At 35.0% G+C, this 16237-nt stretch overlaps 1 protein-coding gene across 2 annotated transcripts in view; it reads right to left on the reverse strand.

Annotated features, from left to right (window-relative positions):
- nrv2 (nervana 2) overlaps positions 1–16237 on the reverse strand; it is a 55194-nt gene that overhangs the window by 34072 nt on the left and 4885 nt on the right. The window contains exon 1 of one of the 2 annotated variants that reach the window (XM_023159068.2): positions 8616–8852. The exons of the other annotated variant lie outside the window; for it this stretch is intronic. Within the exon in view, the coding sequence (XP_023014836.1) occupies positions 8616–8712 (97 nt within the window). The 5' untranslated portion in view covers positions 8713–8852. Of the gene's footprint in view, positions 1–8615; positions 8853–16237 lie in introns of those variants that run through there. 2 annotated transcript variants of the gene reach the window in all.

The following is a 16237-nucleotide window of genomic DNA, read 5'->3' on the forward strand; positions in this document are numbered from 1 at the left end:
TCGGATCCCCTTCTCTGCATGGTCCGTGACCATGAGAGAGCAGGAATTGGAGCATTTCTCCTTAGGGCAGCTGCTCGAGCAGCTGATGAACTCGGTATAGTTTTCGACTCTGAACGAGATGACTACAACTCTGTCACCGAGTTGGAACCCGTTCAGCAAAAAGCTCAGATAAAAGCCGCAGAGATCACCTTACTTCTGCGGAGTCACAGGGATAAGCCGATGCATGGGGTCTTCTTCAATAACATCGAAGACCTTGGCTTATCAAAGCGCCTGACGTTCGCTTTTCTCAGGTCGAGTGGACTGAAGTCGGAAACTGAGGGGTTCATCATGGCTTGCCAGGATGGTGTCTTCAACACCTTAGTCTACCGCAGTCGCGTGATGGGTATAGAGGTTCCTGACACAAGGTGCAGGGCCTGCCGCGAGGCGATACGAGACCCTAATGCACTTGCTATCAGCATGTCCAGCATATGCGGTCTCGGCCTATATCCATCGACATAACGCGGCCCTAAGAGTGCTATATTACCATCTACGGCACTCTTACGGTATTGACGAGACACCGGTGTTGCCCTACGCTCCGGGGGAAATTGAATCCGTTGTGGGGAACGAGAAGTGCCGAATTTATTGGAACTATTCGTTCCCCACCCTCAGGCTCATACAAGCTAATAAGCCTGATGTAGTCCTTCTCGACCACCAGACCAAAACGATATTTGTCGTGGAGTTTTCAGCTCCTGGCGAGACGAATATCGTCAGAAAAGAGGAGGAAAAACGGATAAAATATCGAGATTTTCTCTTCGAACTCCGCAGACTCTATCCAGATCACTCTGTCAAGATGGTCGTTCTCATTATTGGAGTCCTTGGTGGAATGATGTCTTCTCTACTCTCGAATCTCAAAATCATACCGGCTTGCCGCACTAAGGCAGAAATCTTAGCCGCACAGATGCAGAAGGCTGTCATTCTTGGCTCACTGCGTTTGCTCAGGGCACATGATTCTCGGACCCAATGATCACTTACCCGACGGTGTGGGGAGTGGTCATTGGTTGATTATGCTGGCGCGCCCTCCCGAATGTATCGGGGCTTCGGGGGATAGGGCCTGACCAGCGCACACTACGGTGAAAAAAAAAATCCCCAAAAGCGGAGATTTGTCGATTCCTAAGAATAACAGACCGATAACATGCTTGAATTCGTGTTATAGGTTGTTTACAAGCATCTTATACACACGAATACTCACCGCAGTTGACCGAGTGTTCGAACGGATATATGAGCAGAGAGGGTCGAAGAGAGGAGTCGCTAGATGTAAAGAGAACCTGCTCATCGATAGATGTGTAACGCAGGACTCGATACAATATAAGCGTAACCTCTCTATGGCCTGGATCGATTACCGTAAGGCATTTGATACAATTTCGCATCAGCTCATCTTGCATTTGCTCAGATGCCTTGCGGTACCCGACAACATAGTGAGATGCATTGAACAACTGACACCACTTTGGCGAACTCGCTTCACCATAACATCTGGTCAAGCAAGAGTTCAAACAGGGTGGGTCACTTTCAGAAGGGGTGTATTTCAGGGTGATTCCCTCAGCCCCCTTCTATTCTGCATCTCACTATTGCCATTATCCGTTGCGCTCAGAAAGACTCGAGGATATAACTGTGGCACCCCCGGAAACCGGAGGCACAAGGTCACCCATCTGTTTTATATGGATGATCTTAAACTTTATGCCTCTGGAGAGAAGGATCTCCATCAGTCCTTGAGGGTGGTGGAAGAGTACACGCATGCTATCGGTATTAAATTCGGGATAGACAAACGTACAATGGTCCATCTCAAAAGAGGACGATGCGGGGACTACGGAGAGGATGTGCAGCTCGTAGATGGAAGCATCCTACACCATCTGGTCACCCTGTATACTATACTATCGACCAATACGAGACAGTTTTGAATGAGAGCGCAGATTATTTCGGGTGCAGTGGCAGTGAATCGAGTATAATTGTTACTTGAATAAATTAGTTGAATTTGAATAAGCATACCAGGGTAAGTTCTGTACAATAACAAAATCCTACGTCTGGACGATGAAAAAGGGGTGCAAATTCGCTTCAATTCTCTAACCGAAAATCTTCAAGGACTGTAAAGAACTGAACAATATGTGACAGTCTTACATTCAACACAATGAAGCGGGATTGTGAATGAATAGAAACATCTTATGAACGATTATGAGAATGCTATTTGACAGGATGGAGTTGTTTCTACCGCTGTTTATCTAATCAACAGTACGTCTACGGAACGCCATAATACTCCGCAACGAAAACCTCTTGAAGCTGTATGATAGTCTAATCAACAAGTTCAAGAACATGAAAAATTGAAATAAAGGTCGTAAAAGTATGAGCGATAGCTCATTCGATTCGGAATCACCTCTAGAAAAATTTTTTTGAAGGATTTTGGTGCAGGTAAAAAATTGCAATTGTTATTGACAAAATAAGATTTTAAAAAAATGGTATTTAGATTTTCGTTAATAACTCAAAAAATATCAATATTTGAGCAAATTTGAAAAAAGACCGTTAAAGAGAAGGAAATTTCCGATGAAAAAGTCCCGTTGATTTGACGTTGAAAGAGAGTTTATCAAAAGAAATAATATTTTTATAACATAAAATGTCATTTTAAAAATTTGAAAAATCTACTATCTTCTTAACATTTGAATGAATCGTGTCCCGTAGAAAAAAAAGCTTAATCACCATTTCTCAAAAAGTTATTCAATTGTTAACCAACAAATATTTTTCCAATCTCCGTTGGCATAAATATTGGGATGTATAAATAATTGGCCTATAAATTTTAAACTTCGTGGAGCCCTTTTGATATATATACTTCATACGATCCTGCGGTGAAAGTTCATAAAAATTTATTAATTTGTTCATTATGATTTTTTATAGCTATTGCAAAATGAAATATCTAAAAATTGTTGATGAAAATTTTTTTTCAATTGATATTCAGCTGTCTGTTTTCACATTAAACAATGGCAGTTATTAACATAGGATATGAATTTTTTACGTGATTTTTTCATTAAATTGTTTAAAATAAATAGGGAAATTCAAAATTCTTGAAAAAATTTTTTGCTATTTCGTTGTCTAGAAATAATAATGATTATTTTTTATTTTTTTCATTTCAATTTTTAATTGTTCAAAATTGATTTTTATATATTTCGATTGTTTAAATGATTAGTTTATTATTTGAACAATAATTGTATAATTTGATTGATTATATAATTTCTTTATGGCACTCTTTTATACATAGTTGTTTTTATAATTTTTTTCTGCTTCATAAATCAAATATAATGTTGGTCAATATTTGTTTATAAGAAATTGTTGAACCAATAAACAATTAAATGATGAATACATTTTTTTTTTTATTTTCGCCAAACTATTTGAAAGTGTAAATTATGATTTTTAAAAGCAAAATTATTTCTTAACTGATTATTTAAATAATCGGAATATAAAAAAATGGATTTTAAACAATTAAAAATCAAAATTAGGATTTTTTTTAATCATATCTAGACACCAAAATAGCAAAAAAAAAAATTTCAATAATATTGAATTTCTCTATTTGTTCAAAACAATTTGATAAACAAATTACGTAAAAAGTTAATACCTTATGTTAATAACTGCTATTGTTTAATGTGAAAACAGACATAGCTGAAAACCAATTGAAAAAAAAAATTATCAACAATTTTCAGATATTTCATTTTGCAATAGTTATAAAAAATCATAATTAACAAATTAATAATGTTTATAAACTTTTATCGCAGGGTCGTATGAAGTATATATATCAAAACATAAACTTCGTGTCATGTAACAATAAATCATAAGGATTTTATTACTTGCACTTTTAGTAGTTGTAGGATCATTAACATTCACTTATTGTCATATTTGTATGGTTTAAGAAAATTAAATGATTTAGTAGATTCCCTGAAAACTTGAAATTTTTTTTTTAATAAATAACGATCAATAATTGAATAAATAATAGGACTACAACTTTAGTAAAATGCTTGAATTGTTATTGAATTCATAATGAACAAAAAAGCATATTTGTCATAACTGCAATAGTTTAAAAGTTATTATAATTATATAATTATGAAAGCGAAGGAGCGAATGAAAAAGACAAGTATCAAGGTATCACAATATTAAAAGTTTTATAAAAAATAGAATGAATTAAAAAAAACACATAGTTACTTTTATTATAGAACAAAGTATTGAAAGAAATAAAATTAAAAAAAATTGTTTATAACAATTTTTTTTAATAAACAATTAAAATAAGAATAAAAAAGAAGTTTTTTCAAAACCTTAAAGAACAATAGAATTTATGATTGAAAAAAACAGTTCCTTCATTTTAATATTTGATTGCAAAAAACGATTGTTAATCAACGAACGCATTTTTAGCAACAAAAAACTTTGTTTAGGAAACCATTTGTTTTCTAAAAATCTTGATTGTTTTCAATTAACATAATGCAAAAAAAAATTTACGAAGTGCTTACAAACAATGTATTTGTTTAATAAAATTATTAACAATAGCTGTAAAACAATAGCAAAGACAACCATCCTGCGAAAATTGACAAACTTTGATGACGGTTAAACACCTTCTCTTAGAATGCCCCAGTATGAAGCCGATCGACAACGATATAACTTACCGGATAATATCAGAACTTGCCTCGGTACCAAAGCTATAAGAAATGTTTTGAACTTTCTGAAAGCAATATTTTTAACAAAATATAAACAGATATCGTATACTAAAAAAAGGGTAATGACCTCAGCAGTCGATGCCAGAATAATAATAAAAAAAATAGCTGTAAAAAATTGAAAAAATATATTACTGAAAAAAAAATTGTAATGTATTTTTTATAAAATTATAATTTTCAATTGTTAATGAAAAAATAGAAAATAATATTTTTTTTATTTTGGAAACGGTAATCTATTTTTTTGCCTATTAAGGATAACTTCACCAAAGGAAAAAATGCCAGGGTTTTATTTCAATAATTATAGGGATTTTTATATCAACTTTCAATTCGGAAAAAGTTATTAATTAACAAATTTATAATTAACGTTAAAATTGGGATAAAATTTTTTTGACTGCGGATTATTGTTTATTGATGTATCCCAACATTACATGAATTTTTTCATTCCTTAATATTTACGTTTGATATGTTTAACCAAATCATCTAAAAGAACAATTCGTTCAGGCCAGTCTCAACACCCTACACAGTAGGTTAATGGACTGACACCTATCAGAAAACAACTACTCCCCTGGCTAATACCACGAAGGGCGTTGGATTATATCCGACAGGTGTCAGTGCAGGATTCTTCACTGAAGTTATTCCTGCATATGCTGTTGGCGATACAACTGCCGCAATAGATTTTCAATTATTGGAACACACTTGCAGACCGGTTTCGGGCTGTTTGGCCACTCGTCAGTGCAAGGTAGTGTATATCATCAACATGAAGTCGATGATTTCCTATAATTGAAAATCGAATTCCGTCAGAGTATCATTCCTCGAACTAAGCTGAAGACTACAACAAACAACAGGTTTGTCGTTGCTCCATCTGCCTGTGAACGAGGTAACCAACTGCATATCCAAATTTGCCCAATTCCTCGTAAAAGGAAAGAAATCTTTCACGTATAGTCAGTGGGCATACTTGAAGACTGGCTATAAATCAAATCATCTAAAAGAACAATTCGTTCAGGCCAGTCTCAACACCCTACACAGTAGGTTAATGGACTGACACCTATCAGAAAACAACTACTCCCCTGGCTAATACCACGAAGGGCGTTGGATTATATCCGACAGGTGTCAGTGCAGGATTCTTCACTGAAGTTATTCCTGCATATGCTGTTGGCGATACAACTGCCGCAATAGATTTTCAATTATTGGAACACACTTGCAGACCGGTTTCGGGCTGTTTGGCCACTCGTCAGTGCAAGGTAGTGTATATCATCAACATGAAGTCGATGATTTCCGATAATTGAAAATCGAATTCCGTCAGAGTATCATTCCTCGAACTAAGCTGAAGACTACAACAAACAACAGGTTTGTCGTTGCTCCATCTGCCTTGAACGAGTTAACCAACTGTATATCCAAATTTGCCCAATTCCTCGTAAAAGGAAAGAAATCTTTCACGTATAGTCAGTGGGCATACTTGAAGACTGGCTATAAATCAAATCATCTAAAAGAACAATTCGTTCAGGCCAGTCTCAACACCCTACACAGTAGGTTAATGGACTGACACCTATCAGAAAACAACTACTCCCCTGGCTAATACCACGAAGGGCGTTGGATTATATCCGACAGGTCTACTTTTCCACCACCCTCAAGGACTTATGGAGATCCTTCTCTCCAGAGGCATAAAGTTTAAGATCATCCATATGGGTGCCACAGTATTTCTGAGCGCAACAGATAATATGGCAATAGTGAGATGCAGAAGAGAAAGGAACTGAGGGAATCGCCCTGAAATACACCCCTTCTGAAAGTGACTCTGGCTTGACCAGATATTATGGTGAAGCGAGTTCGCCAGAGTGGTATCAGTTGTTCAAGGTATGTCACTATTTTGTTGTGTACGGCAAGGCATCTGAGCAAATGCAAGATGAGCTCATGCGATGTTGTATCAAATGCCTCTGAACATCCAGCGACTCCTCTCTTCGACCCTCTCTACTCATATATCCGTTCGAACACTCGATCAACTGCGTTGAGTATTCATGTAAATAAGATGCTTGTAAACAACTTATAACACGAATTCAAGCATGTTATCGGTCTGTAATTATTAGAAATCGACAAATCTCCGCTTTCGGGGATTATAACGGTCCACCCCTCGATAAACCAATCCGGAATCGGCTGTTCTCCGTCTTGGAACCCACAAGGGTTCTTCGAACGTCATCCGGGGTTATTAGGTTGCACAGTTCATTGAGCTCAGGCTGTCAAAGATTTTATTATTATTATTATTATCAGTATTGAATATTCAAATTTTTGATTTTTTTTTTCATATTGATTATATAACTGAAATTGGATGGTGGAATACCAAATATCTGTATTGTGAATATTAACAAGTATGAATCTACGAAATAAACACTTTCATTATAAAAAAACTCCTTCTGACCTCTTCTGTTGACCATTCATCTGCACAATAAATCTAAATATTTAACGATGGCTACTACATTTCATATGAAGTTGTGTTTCTTAATATGTCCTACGTGAAATCTCTGAAAATGTAATTCCAGATTTGAAATTGATAGAAATTAACCCAAACCTTGGCTATTGTGGTCATTAACTGCGTCGGTTTATTCAATTTGTTAATGACCACTCAGAAGACAGTGCAACTAATTAAGAGTCAAAGGTTAAAGGTCTTTTGGGTCATTAAGCGGAAATGATTTTGAAATTTTCGATTGACTGGGGCATTACTTTATGAAGATCAATAATAATTTTACAAACTACACCGGAAAGGATTTGATCTTCACAAACTTCATTTACAATAATATCACGATATGTTTCGCTGTCACAGTAGCTTTATCGTGGTGTATAACATACTGAAAAATGATTCTTGGATTCACATAATCTTTAGTATAGTTCAAGTAAACGATATACAGTGTCATCCCCAAAGTATGCACCATTTGGGAAACTTATTTATTAAGGGTTTTTCTACAGAATAATATTCTTGATAAAAGTTTGTGCATCCACTGAAACTGAACATGCACCAACGAAATACAGTAAAACAAACGTAATATACGAGGAGCCTTCAAATATTTGATTTTGATATAAGAGTAAAGTACTCTTATCTTGAGAAATCTCGGGAAATGTTATTCAGAAAAGTTGTTCTGGATTTGAAATCATGACCATCTAAGTGAAGTTTTATTTTGTAAATGTTTGTATGTTTTACTATGTTTTATTTATTTATTGATTAACACTCATCAATTTGATAACATCATATGGTAAAGTCTCTTATAGTTTTGGGTATAACACTTATTTAGTCATTACTCAGTCGCTCAACTTTCCAAGTAAGTACTCTTTGACATAGACAATTTAAAAGTTGCAGTGGCGCGCCTCCAATTTTTGACCAGTCAATTACTGTATAATTATATACTTTTGTTTGTAAACGAACCCATAGTGCCAACCGACGAAGAGCTGCCGTCTGCATTTGTTCCTTTTCATTAAATAGAAAAAGTGCTACAACTTCACAAATATTGATAAAAAAATTACGGTTTGTGATTGTATGGTTTCATTACAAGTATTAGGTTAAAAGTCTTCAAGTAAGTAGGTACCTATTACACTAGTTTAGGATTTTCTGATGATATTCTTCGCCAGAAAGAACAGTTTTTCTGTAGTCGTAGAAAAATTGAATAACCTTTGAATAAAAATTCAAATAACCGATGAGACCGTAATACCTTCTCTGTAGGATTGAAAAATCGGCCAAATCATACGGTAAATTTAAATCCAATTTGCCTACACCAATAAAGAATTCCTAATTGTCAACAAAATTTTCTCACTCCTGTTTCATCTATGGAATAAAAGAAATCATTTCGACTCTTATTTCATCAATCTGCATTAGTGAAACTACTCCTATATTCAAATTCAAATGAATCAACATACCCCAACTCTCTTTTGTCCTTCCCAGAAAAGTTTTGTCTTTCCGACTAAAAATCCTTCTTTTATTTGCATCCTTACTGAACGTATATTCACTGGACATTGTCGATAAGTAGTTTATTTTCACAAATACCCAAAAGAATGAACTCACAAATCATAACATAACTCCACTAAAACGTAAACTACTAACGACTAGCCAGGTAGGCGAGGCACAATGATTCTTTCACTTGACCGTGTTGCCGTACCTCGCGTAATATTCATTCTCCGTAAATTTTAACGACCAACGACTATAAGCACCGTACATATAGTCCGGTCAAATTAGACTAAAAAATAAGAGTGAAGATACATAAATTTACAACAAGCTGCAAATGCGTGTAATTGTTCAAAACATAGTTGAAAATATGACTTTGAAATTCCGAATGATTGCGATGCCTGGAAAAAAATGTATTCGAGGTCAAAGGTCAAAAATCTCGAAAAAAATTGGTTCTTGGCAATTTTCAGGAAAACGGTGAGTTTTATCATAAAATAACTTCAGATAAAAATTGTGGATCATAAAATTCTCTACAAAAAATGTATCAATCCTTTTTTTTCTTAGAGCCACCGTTTCTGAGATACGACGAGTCAAAAAGTTGTAAAAGTTGTAATCGTCATTATATGCATAAGTATGCCACGTCGTCGAACTTTAGCAACATCTTCATCTTCCGATATTCTATTTGATGAACTTATGACAGTTCCTACCAGTCAACAGAAATTTCTTGCAAATACGCACAACAAATCTCGGTTCATTTCAATGTTGAAGGATAAGTTTATTGGCGAAAATATATTGGTTGAACAGGCTTATAACAATGCCGACGTACTGATTATTGAAACAGCTATAGATCAATTTAATTTGACAAATACAACTATTGTTGTTGGTGAAGATGTAGACTTACTCGTACTTCTTACTGCTCGAACTCCACCTGAAAAAACTATTTTCTTTCTAAAGCCAGGAAAAGCTCAAAGTCAAATCGAAATATATTCATCAAAAAGTGTATCTACTTTTGCAAAGAGTCAAAATCATGTACTGTCTTTGCACGCAATAACTGGCTGTGATACGACGTCTGTATTTTATAGGAGGGGTAAAGCAACAGTCTTTAAAATGTTTGAAAAACAAGATTTAGTTCAATGTGCTGAAGTTTTCAAAAAAAGTAATTCGACTCAACAAGAAATTATCACCAATGAGATTCAGTTTCTTCTTCTTTCTATGTACAAAGCTCCGAAAAAAACTACCTGCTTAGATAAGTATCGATATGCATGTTTCGTAAAAAACAGTGAAAATAAGAAACATGTGCAAGTAGCTTGTCTTCCTCCAACCTCGATTGCTGCTCATCAACATCTTTCTCGGGTATATTACCAGGTTCAACTGTGGCTTGGTTATCAACTAGACCCAAAAGACTGGGGTCTGAAGTTGGTCGACAATGCATTAGAACCTATTCAGACTTTACTCCCACTTGCGCCGGAAAAACTGCTGAACTCAATTTTTTGCAACTGTAAAAAGGGATGCAGCGCTGAATGTGGTTGTAAAAAAGTTGGACTGTTGTGTTCTCTGGCATGTACACATTGTAAAGGCCAGTCATGTTCTGATGCTGAATCACCAATAGTCGAGGATCCATTTGATACCAACGATGAAACATGCGATACATCACTCTTGATACATTTCATCAGTTCGGACTTCCATTGTCTAATATAATATAAATTGATTTGATAACCCTGGAAAAATCGAAATGATTAACCGAAAATAATAATTTTATTAAACAAAAAACTGAAATTACAAAGAAATAACATACAACAACCAAACCACAGAAATAAAAATTGAAATATCATCCAGTTATCACCCGAAGACGATTGTGGATACTAACAATCGAAACGTTGTGACTAAACTTGGTTTGAAATCTTTCAATTTTTTATTTTTCATTTTTTGTTAATGATATTTTTATTTTTTTCAATTTTCTCAGCTCTTATTAATATTTCAATTTTGATTCGTTTGGTTATTGTATGTTATTTCTTTGTAATTTCAGTTTTTGTTCAATAAAATTGTTATTTTCGGTTAAGCTTTTTGATTTTTTCAGGGTTATCAAATCAATTTAAATTATATTAGACAATGGAAGTTCGAACTGATGAAATACACCACGAAACATTGTCAACCACCTTCAAACAAACTCTTGACGCAGTTTACCTATACCCAGGATGAACATCAAGAAGAAGAAGAAGATCAATAGGAAGAAGAAGAAAACCAAGAAGAAGAACGACAAGAAGAAGTATTTGAAGGTTATGACAGATGAATGAATTTTTACAATTTTTTAATTTCAATCGCTTTTATAGTTTTCAACCCTTTCATATATATTTTATTATGCAAGTTTTCAATTTGACAGAATCACAACAGACATGTGGAATAGGCCTACTGGGGGAACCACGTTAAAAAAATGCGCTAAGTACATTACCTCATAGGTGGCGTGGAAACATGTGCATATAATGACGATTACAACTTTTACAACTTTTTGACTCGTCGTATCTCAGAAACGGTGTCATCTCAGAAAAAAAGTATCGATTTATTTTTTGTAGAGAATTTCATGATCTACAACTTTTATCTGAGGTTATTTTATGATAAAACTCACCGTTTTCTTGAAAATCGCGAAAAACCCAATTTTTTTGAGATTTTTGACCTTTGAACTCGAATAAATTTTCTTTCAGGCATCGCAATCATCCGGAATTTCAAAATATTATTTTTAACTATGTTTCGAACAATTACACGCGTTTGCAGCTTGTTGTAAATTTATGTACCTTTCGATGTCTAGATTGACCGGATATAAGTAGACAGCTTCTATACTGTGCTATAAGGTATTTGAGACACGCTGTGGTCAGAGTCGTTTGTTTTGTTTGTATCGCAGTGTGTGTCGTCACTTATGGACAGCGTCGGCCTCAGTGAAGTTACGATTCGATATTATTAACAAATGCAGGGCCCCTATTGTACAGAGACTAATTGGACACAAATGGAGAAAACATTTATTTTATGTTATCATTTTCAATGGATGTTTCAAATAAAAGATTTTGAAATGTTCAATATTTTCTTAATTTTCTCGAGGCAATCTGACCTAATAAATAAAAAATAAATAATTTTTAGCCTACAGAAACGCATGACAGAAACAAATAGAACATCCTGTGAATATCTTTTTGAGCTTCTGATTATGTCCATGAAATGTTATCAAATGGACGTCCTAAAGACATCCTGTGAATGTCCATTTGAAGACCTGTAATATCCTATTATAGACGTTCTAAAGACATCCTGATTATTAACAATGGACGTTACGAAGACGTCCACGTCCGTAAAATGGACGTTTTGAGGATGTCCTGAATGTCCAAGCGGGACGTTTTACAAACGTCCATAAGACGTATTTGTGCTATCTGGGTGATTATTAAATTCAGGAAATCTTCATTAGAATACCCCAAACGAGACATTTTGCACACGAATAGAAAACTACGAAATACACGTCAATTATGTCGCATCAAATTTTGACATATTTGTTGTAACTTCATTTGTTTTCAAAGCTTTTTTGGTTTGGTATTGCTTCGAATGATTTACATTTCAAATATTTCCCAAAATCGGATATATCTTGACAGGGGTCATACCTAAAGTATGGGACATTTTTCATGAATTTGATATATTTTTTTTCGTAGTATCCAAAAATAATAGAATAGTGCATGATTTCCATTTGAAAAACTCGTGTTTCATCAGTTTTCTCGATGTTATGTTTTAGGTGGAAATTTCGACCACCCTGTAAATTATTTTCGAAAATTCGATAGACCTGTTCATGACTTGATGCTTAAGGTGTGATTCTGTGAAATTTCATATTTTCAACTGTAACTGTCTATGAGTTATGATTTTTTTGGAGTGGTGCTGTAAGTGTCAAATTTTTCAGAAAAAAATTAATATTTCGAAAACAGATTTGGGTATGGGCATTGTTATACAAGGTGAGCCTGAAATGTGCTGAGAAATTCAAAAATGTAATGAAATACAGGGTGTTCCATTTGAAATGCGGAAGTTGCCCTCAACTTCCGGTATAACGGAAAGAGACCGGAAGTTGAAAATATTTCAGTTGAGAAGGCCATTCTGTAAAACCCACTACTACAAAATTTAAGTTCTTATTTTGAATCGTACTCCATATATTCCTAACGAACGCTCGTCGTGAAAGACCCTGTATTTTAGAAGCTTGTTGTCCAATGAATCAATAAAATTAGTTTATATCTCAACTGATATAGAATATGGGTTCAAAATAAATCCCTTGTGTAACTACCATTGACAATTGTTAATTGTTTATCACAAACTTTTTGGGATGTCAAAATAGTCATAAAAATGATTCTTAACATAACAAAAATAGTTTGTTTCCATATATATTATGACTTGATGACTTCTAATAATCTCATCCTTCATTAAAGTTTTGTTTGAATATTTTTATGGGAGAGCATATTAGAAGCTCAACGATATTACAACTTGATAACTCTATGACGATGATGCCGAAAATAATTCAACTGTGATTCTAGTAATCGAAATACAAATTTTCATTGTGTTACGTTAAACATTTTCTTGTTCAGTCTTGGACCCATTCTAATTATTTTCTTGGGAAAGGTGAATTCTCGCAAGTACATGAGGGCATAACTTTTTTGCAGACACTAATAATTTTCAATTTTGAGTTCAAAATAGTATGCAATTTTGTGTAACTTAACGCCAAAATGCTCGGACAGGTCAATTTTGCTTTTGAGGGGGACACATTTTAGATGTATTTTTCTACCTGTGCCTTCAACCCCCTAGCGAGGGTGAGTAATAACCCTGAGATTTTAAATGGAAAATGGGGTCGAGTGATATATCATTTGAAAGGGCACAAAATTATCTTCCCAATGATACCTAATTTGTTGTATTTCACTCAAACATGTAGGTATTATGAAGAGAAACAACTACAACCCAGTACTTTGAAATGAGTAATTGACTTAGTAGAATCCTACTTCAGCAAGTGCTGAAAATGTGACCCATTTGCTTACATACAATAAAACAGATTTTGTTCAAATCTATTCCTAAAATTCTGTAGCATATCAGGTGTTATACTTCTGCACTCTGCTGTAATTCGTTGGCGAAGATCTTCTATGGACTCGGGCTGCGTAGCAAAACATTTATTTTTCAAGTGTCCCCAGAAGAAAAAGTCTAAAGGCGATAAATCAGGTGACCTGGCAGGCCATTCGATGAGGCCTCTCCTTCCAATCCACCGTCAAGGAAACCGGTCATCTAAAAACTCTCTTACCGGAGCAACATGATGAGGAGGTGCTCCATCTTGCTGGAAATGAAGCCGATCATCATTATGATTTTGGTCATTTTCAATTATTTCTGTTATGAGAAGATCAATTGTATCTTCAAGCCTCACCAGTTAAATTCCCAGGAATTGAAAGTGGCCCTAAGATATGACTACCTAATATGCCACACCAGACATTGATTTTTTGAGGGTACTGGGTATGGACCTCTCGGAATAAGTGTGGGTTACTGTCATCCTAGTAACGGCAATTATGCCTATTCACAGCTCCATTCAAAAAAAATGTACTCTCATAGGAAAATCACGTGTTGAATGATAGGTGCGGATCATCAATTAGTAGCTGGCTCAGTTATTCACAAAATTGCAGCCTTCTATCAGGATCATCTTCATTGAGTTCCTGTACTAATTTAATTTTGTACGGATGAAATTTATAGGCTTTTAATATCCGTATTATGGACGAACGGGAGACACCTGAGGCTGCAGCAAGCTGACGGGTACTTTGAGTATGATCCAATTCAACCTGTCCCAAAACAGCGACTTCCACTGCTTCATTTCTGATCGGTTTCCGTGGCTGGTGTTTCACATTACAGACAGATCCGGTATCGATAAACTTTTGGACTAACTTGGCAACGTACGAATCATTCACATTTTTCCCGGGATGACTGTTATTAAAGAGGCGAGCAGTAAGTCTAGCACAACTATTATGTTGATAATAAAGTTTAACAATTTCAACTCGTTCAGAAATGGAATAAACCATTTTTACAGTGAAGTTGAAATAATTTCAAAAGCAACCGAACTGAATCAATGAACGTTTGCCTAAATTCTTTTTGTACACTTATCTGCTGTTGTTATTTGAACCAAAAAACGCATTTTCATTACCACCAAAAATATCGAGTAAATGTTCTTGCTTTTTTTATAACTATTCCAGTAAATACAACAAATTAGGTATCATTGGAAAGAGAATTTTGTGCGCTTTCAAATGATATATCACTCGACCCCACTTTCCATTTAAAATTTTAGGGTTGTTACTCACCCTCGCTAGGGGGTTGAAGGCACAGTTAGAAAAATACATCTAAAATGTGTCCCCCTCAAAAGCAAAATTGACCTGTCCGAGCATTTTTGCGTTACAAAAAAAGGAGAAAAGCAAGGTGCATACTTTTCGTTGGACCACTTGTTATGTAGAGAATTGCATATGAAAATGTTTTTATCAGTATAAAGAATGAAAGAGTAGTTGGAAAGCTGTTAATTGAGTGAGTCGAATTAAGTTACTGATCCACAAATCTGCAACAAAAAAGCTGTCTGGATGTTTTCAACTGATTTCTATATACGAGAATAACAAATATAATAATGCACTGTTTGGAACCTTTCGTGTAGTAATGAACAACACCCCACCTGAGAGGTGTTAAAATAACGGTTTGGTTATATTCATAATAACAAACGGTTTTTAATGAAAATGGCTTCAGTTTCTTTGAAATATTTCCCCAAATGATCAATGCACTTTTACTTCAAAACATGGTTTTTGAACGCTTCAACTGCTTTTTCAGTGTATGTAAATCGTTGACCACGAACTTTACCTTTGATATTCGGGAAAAAGAAGAATTCATTGGGTGCCAAATCAGGACTGTACGAAGGATGAGTCATCAATTCGGTGTTTCAACTGCTCAAAAATTCACTTGTTTGACGAGATATATGAGAGCTCACATTTTCATGATTCGTCTTCGGTGGTTAGTTTTGTAATGGATAGTATGGTATCTCAGGATTGTAGTGAATCAAACCTGGCTCTTTGTAGTGAAAAGCAGAAATGTGGTAGACTTTATTCTCAGATGACTTGACAAAACTAAAATAGTGCACGTTTAGATTTACACTTGAATTTTATATCCTTACCTACCTAAAATAGTGCAGGCACCAACCAAATATTAAAAGGATAATATTATGAGTTTTATTCAACCAAAAGCACGAAAACAGTTTCATCAATGTGTCGATCTTTCCTGACTTTTAAATGGCCTTGCAGTAACCACGATCGAAATAGCCGTTGCCGTTTTTATGTGGAACTAAAAAAACTCGCTTTGAAAAACCCTTCTCGAGCTGCTAATCGTAGCCCTGCCTAGAGCACATAGAAATGTATTGTGGGTTCTATAACGAAGTGGCGCTGTGGAAATCACGTTTCGCAACAGTTTTATGGATTTCCCCGTAGACTTCCGACAAACAAATGGTCGTTTACCTATCAAAATCAACCTTTATACGTTGCTCAAGCGGAACAGTGGCCACACGACCCAATCGGCCAAAGAAACA

Source organism: Leptinotarsa decemlineata, unplaced genomic scaffold (assembly GCF_025532065.1).
Source record: "Leptinotarsa decemlineata unplaced genomic scaffold, Ldec_3_MD MMD2_tig00026374_RagTag_RagTag, whole genome shotgun sequence".
Taxonomy (NCBI): domain Eukaryota; kingdom Metazoa; phylum Arthropoda; class Insecta; order Coleoptera; family Chrysomelidae; genus Leptinotarsa; species Leptinotarsa decemlineata.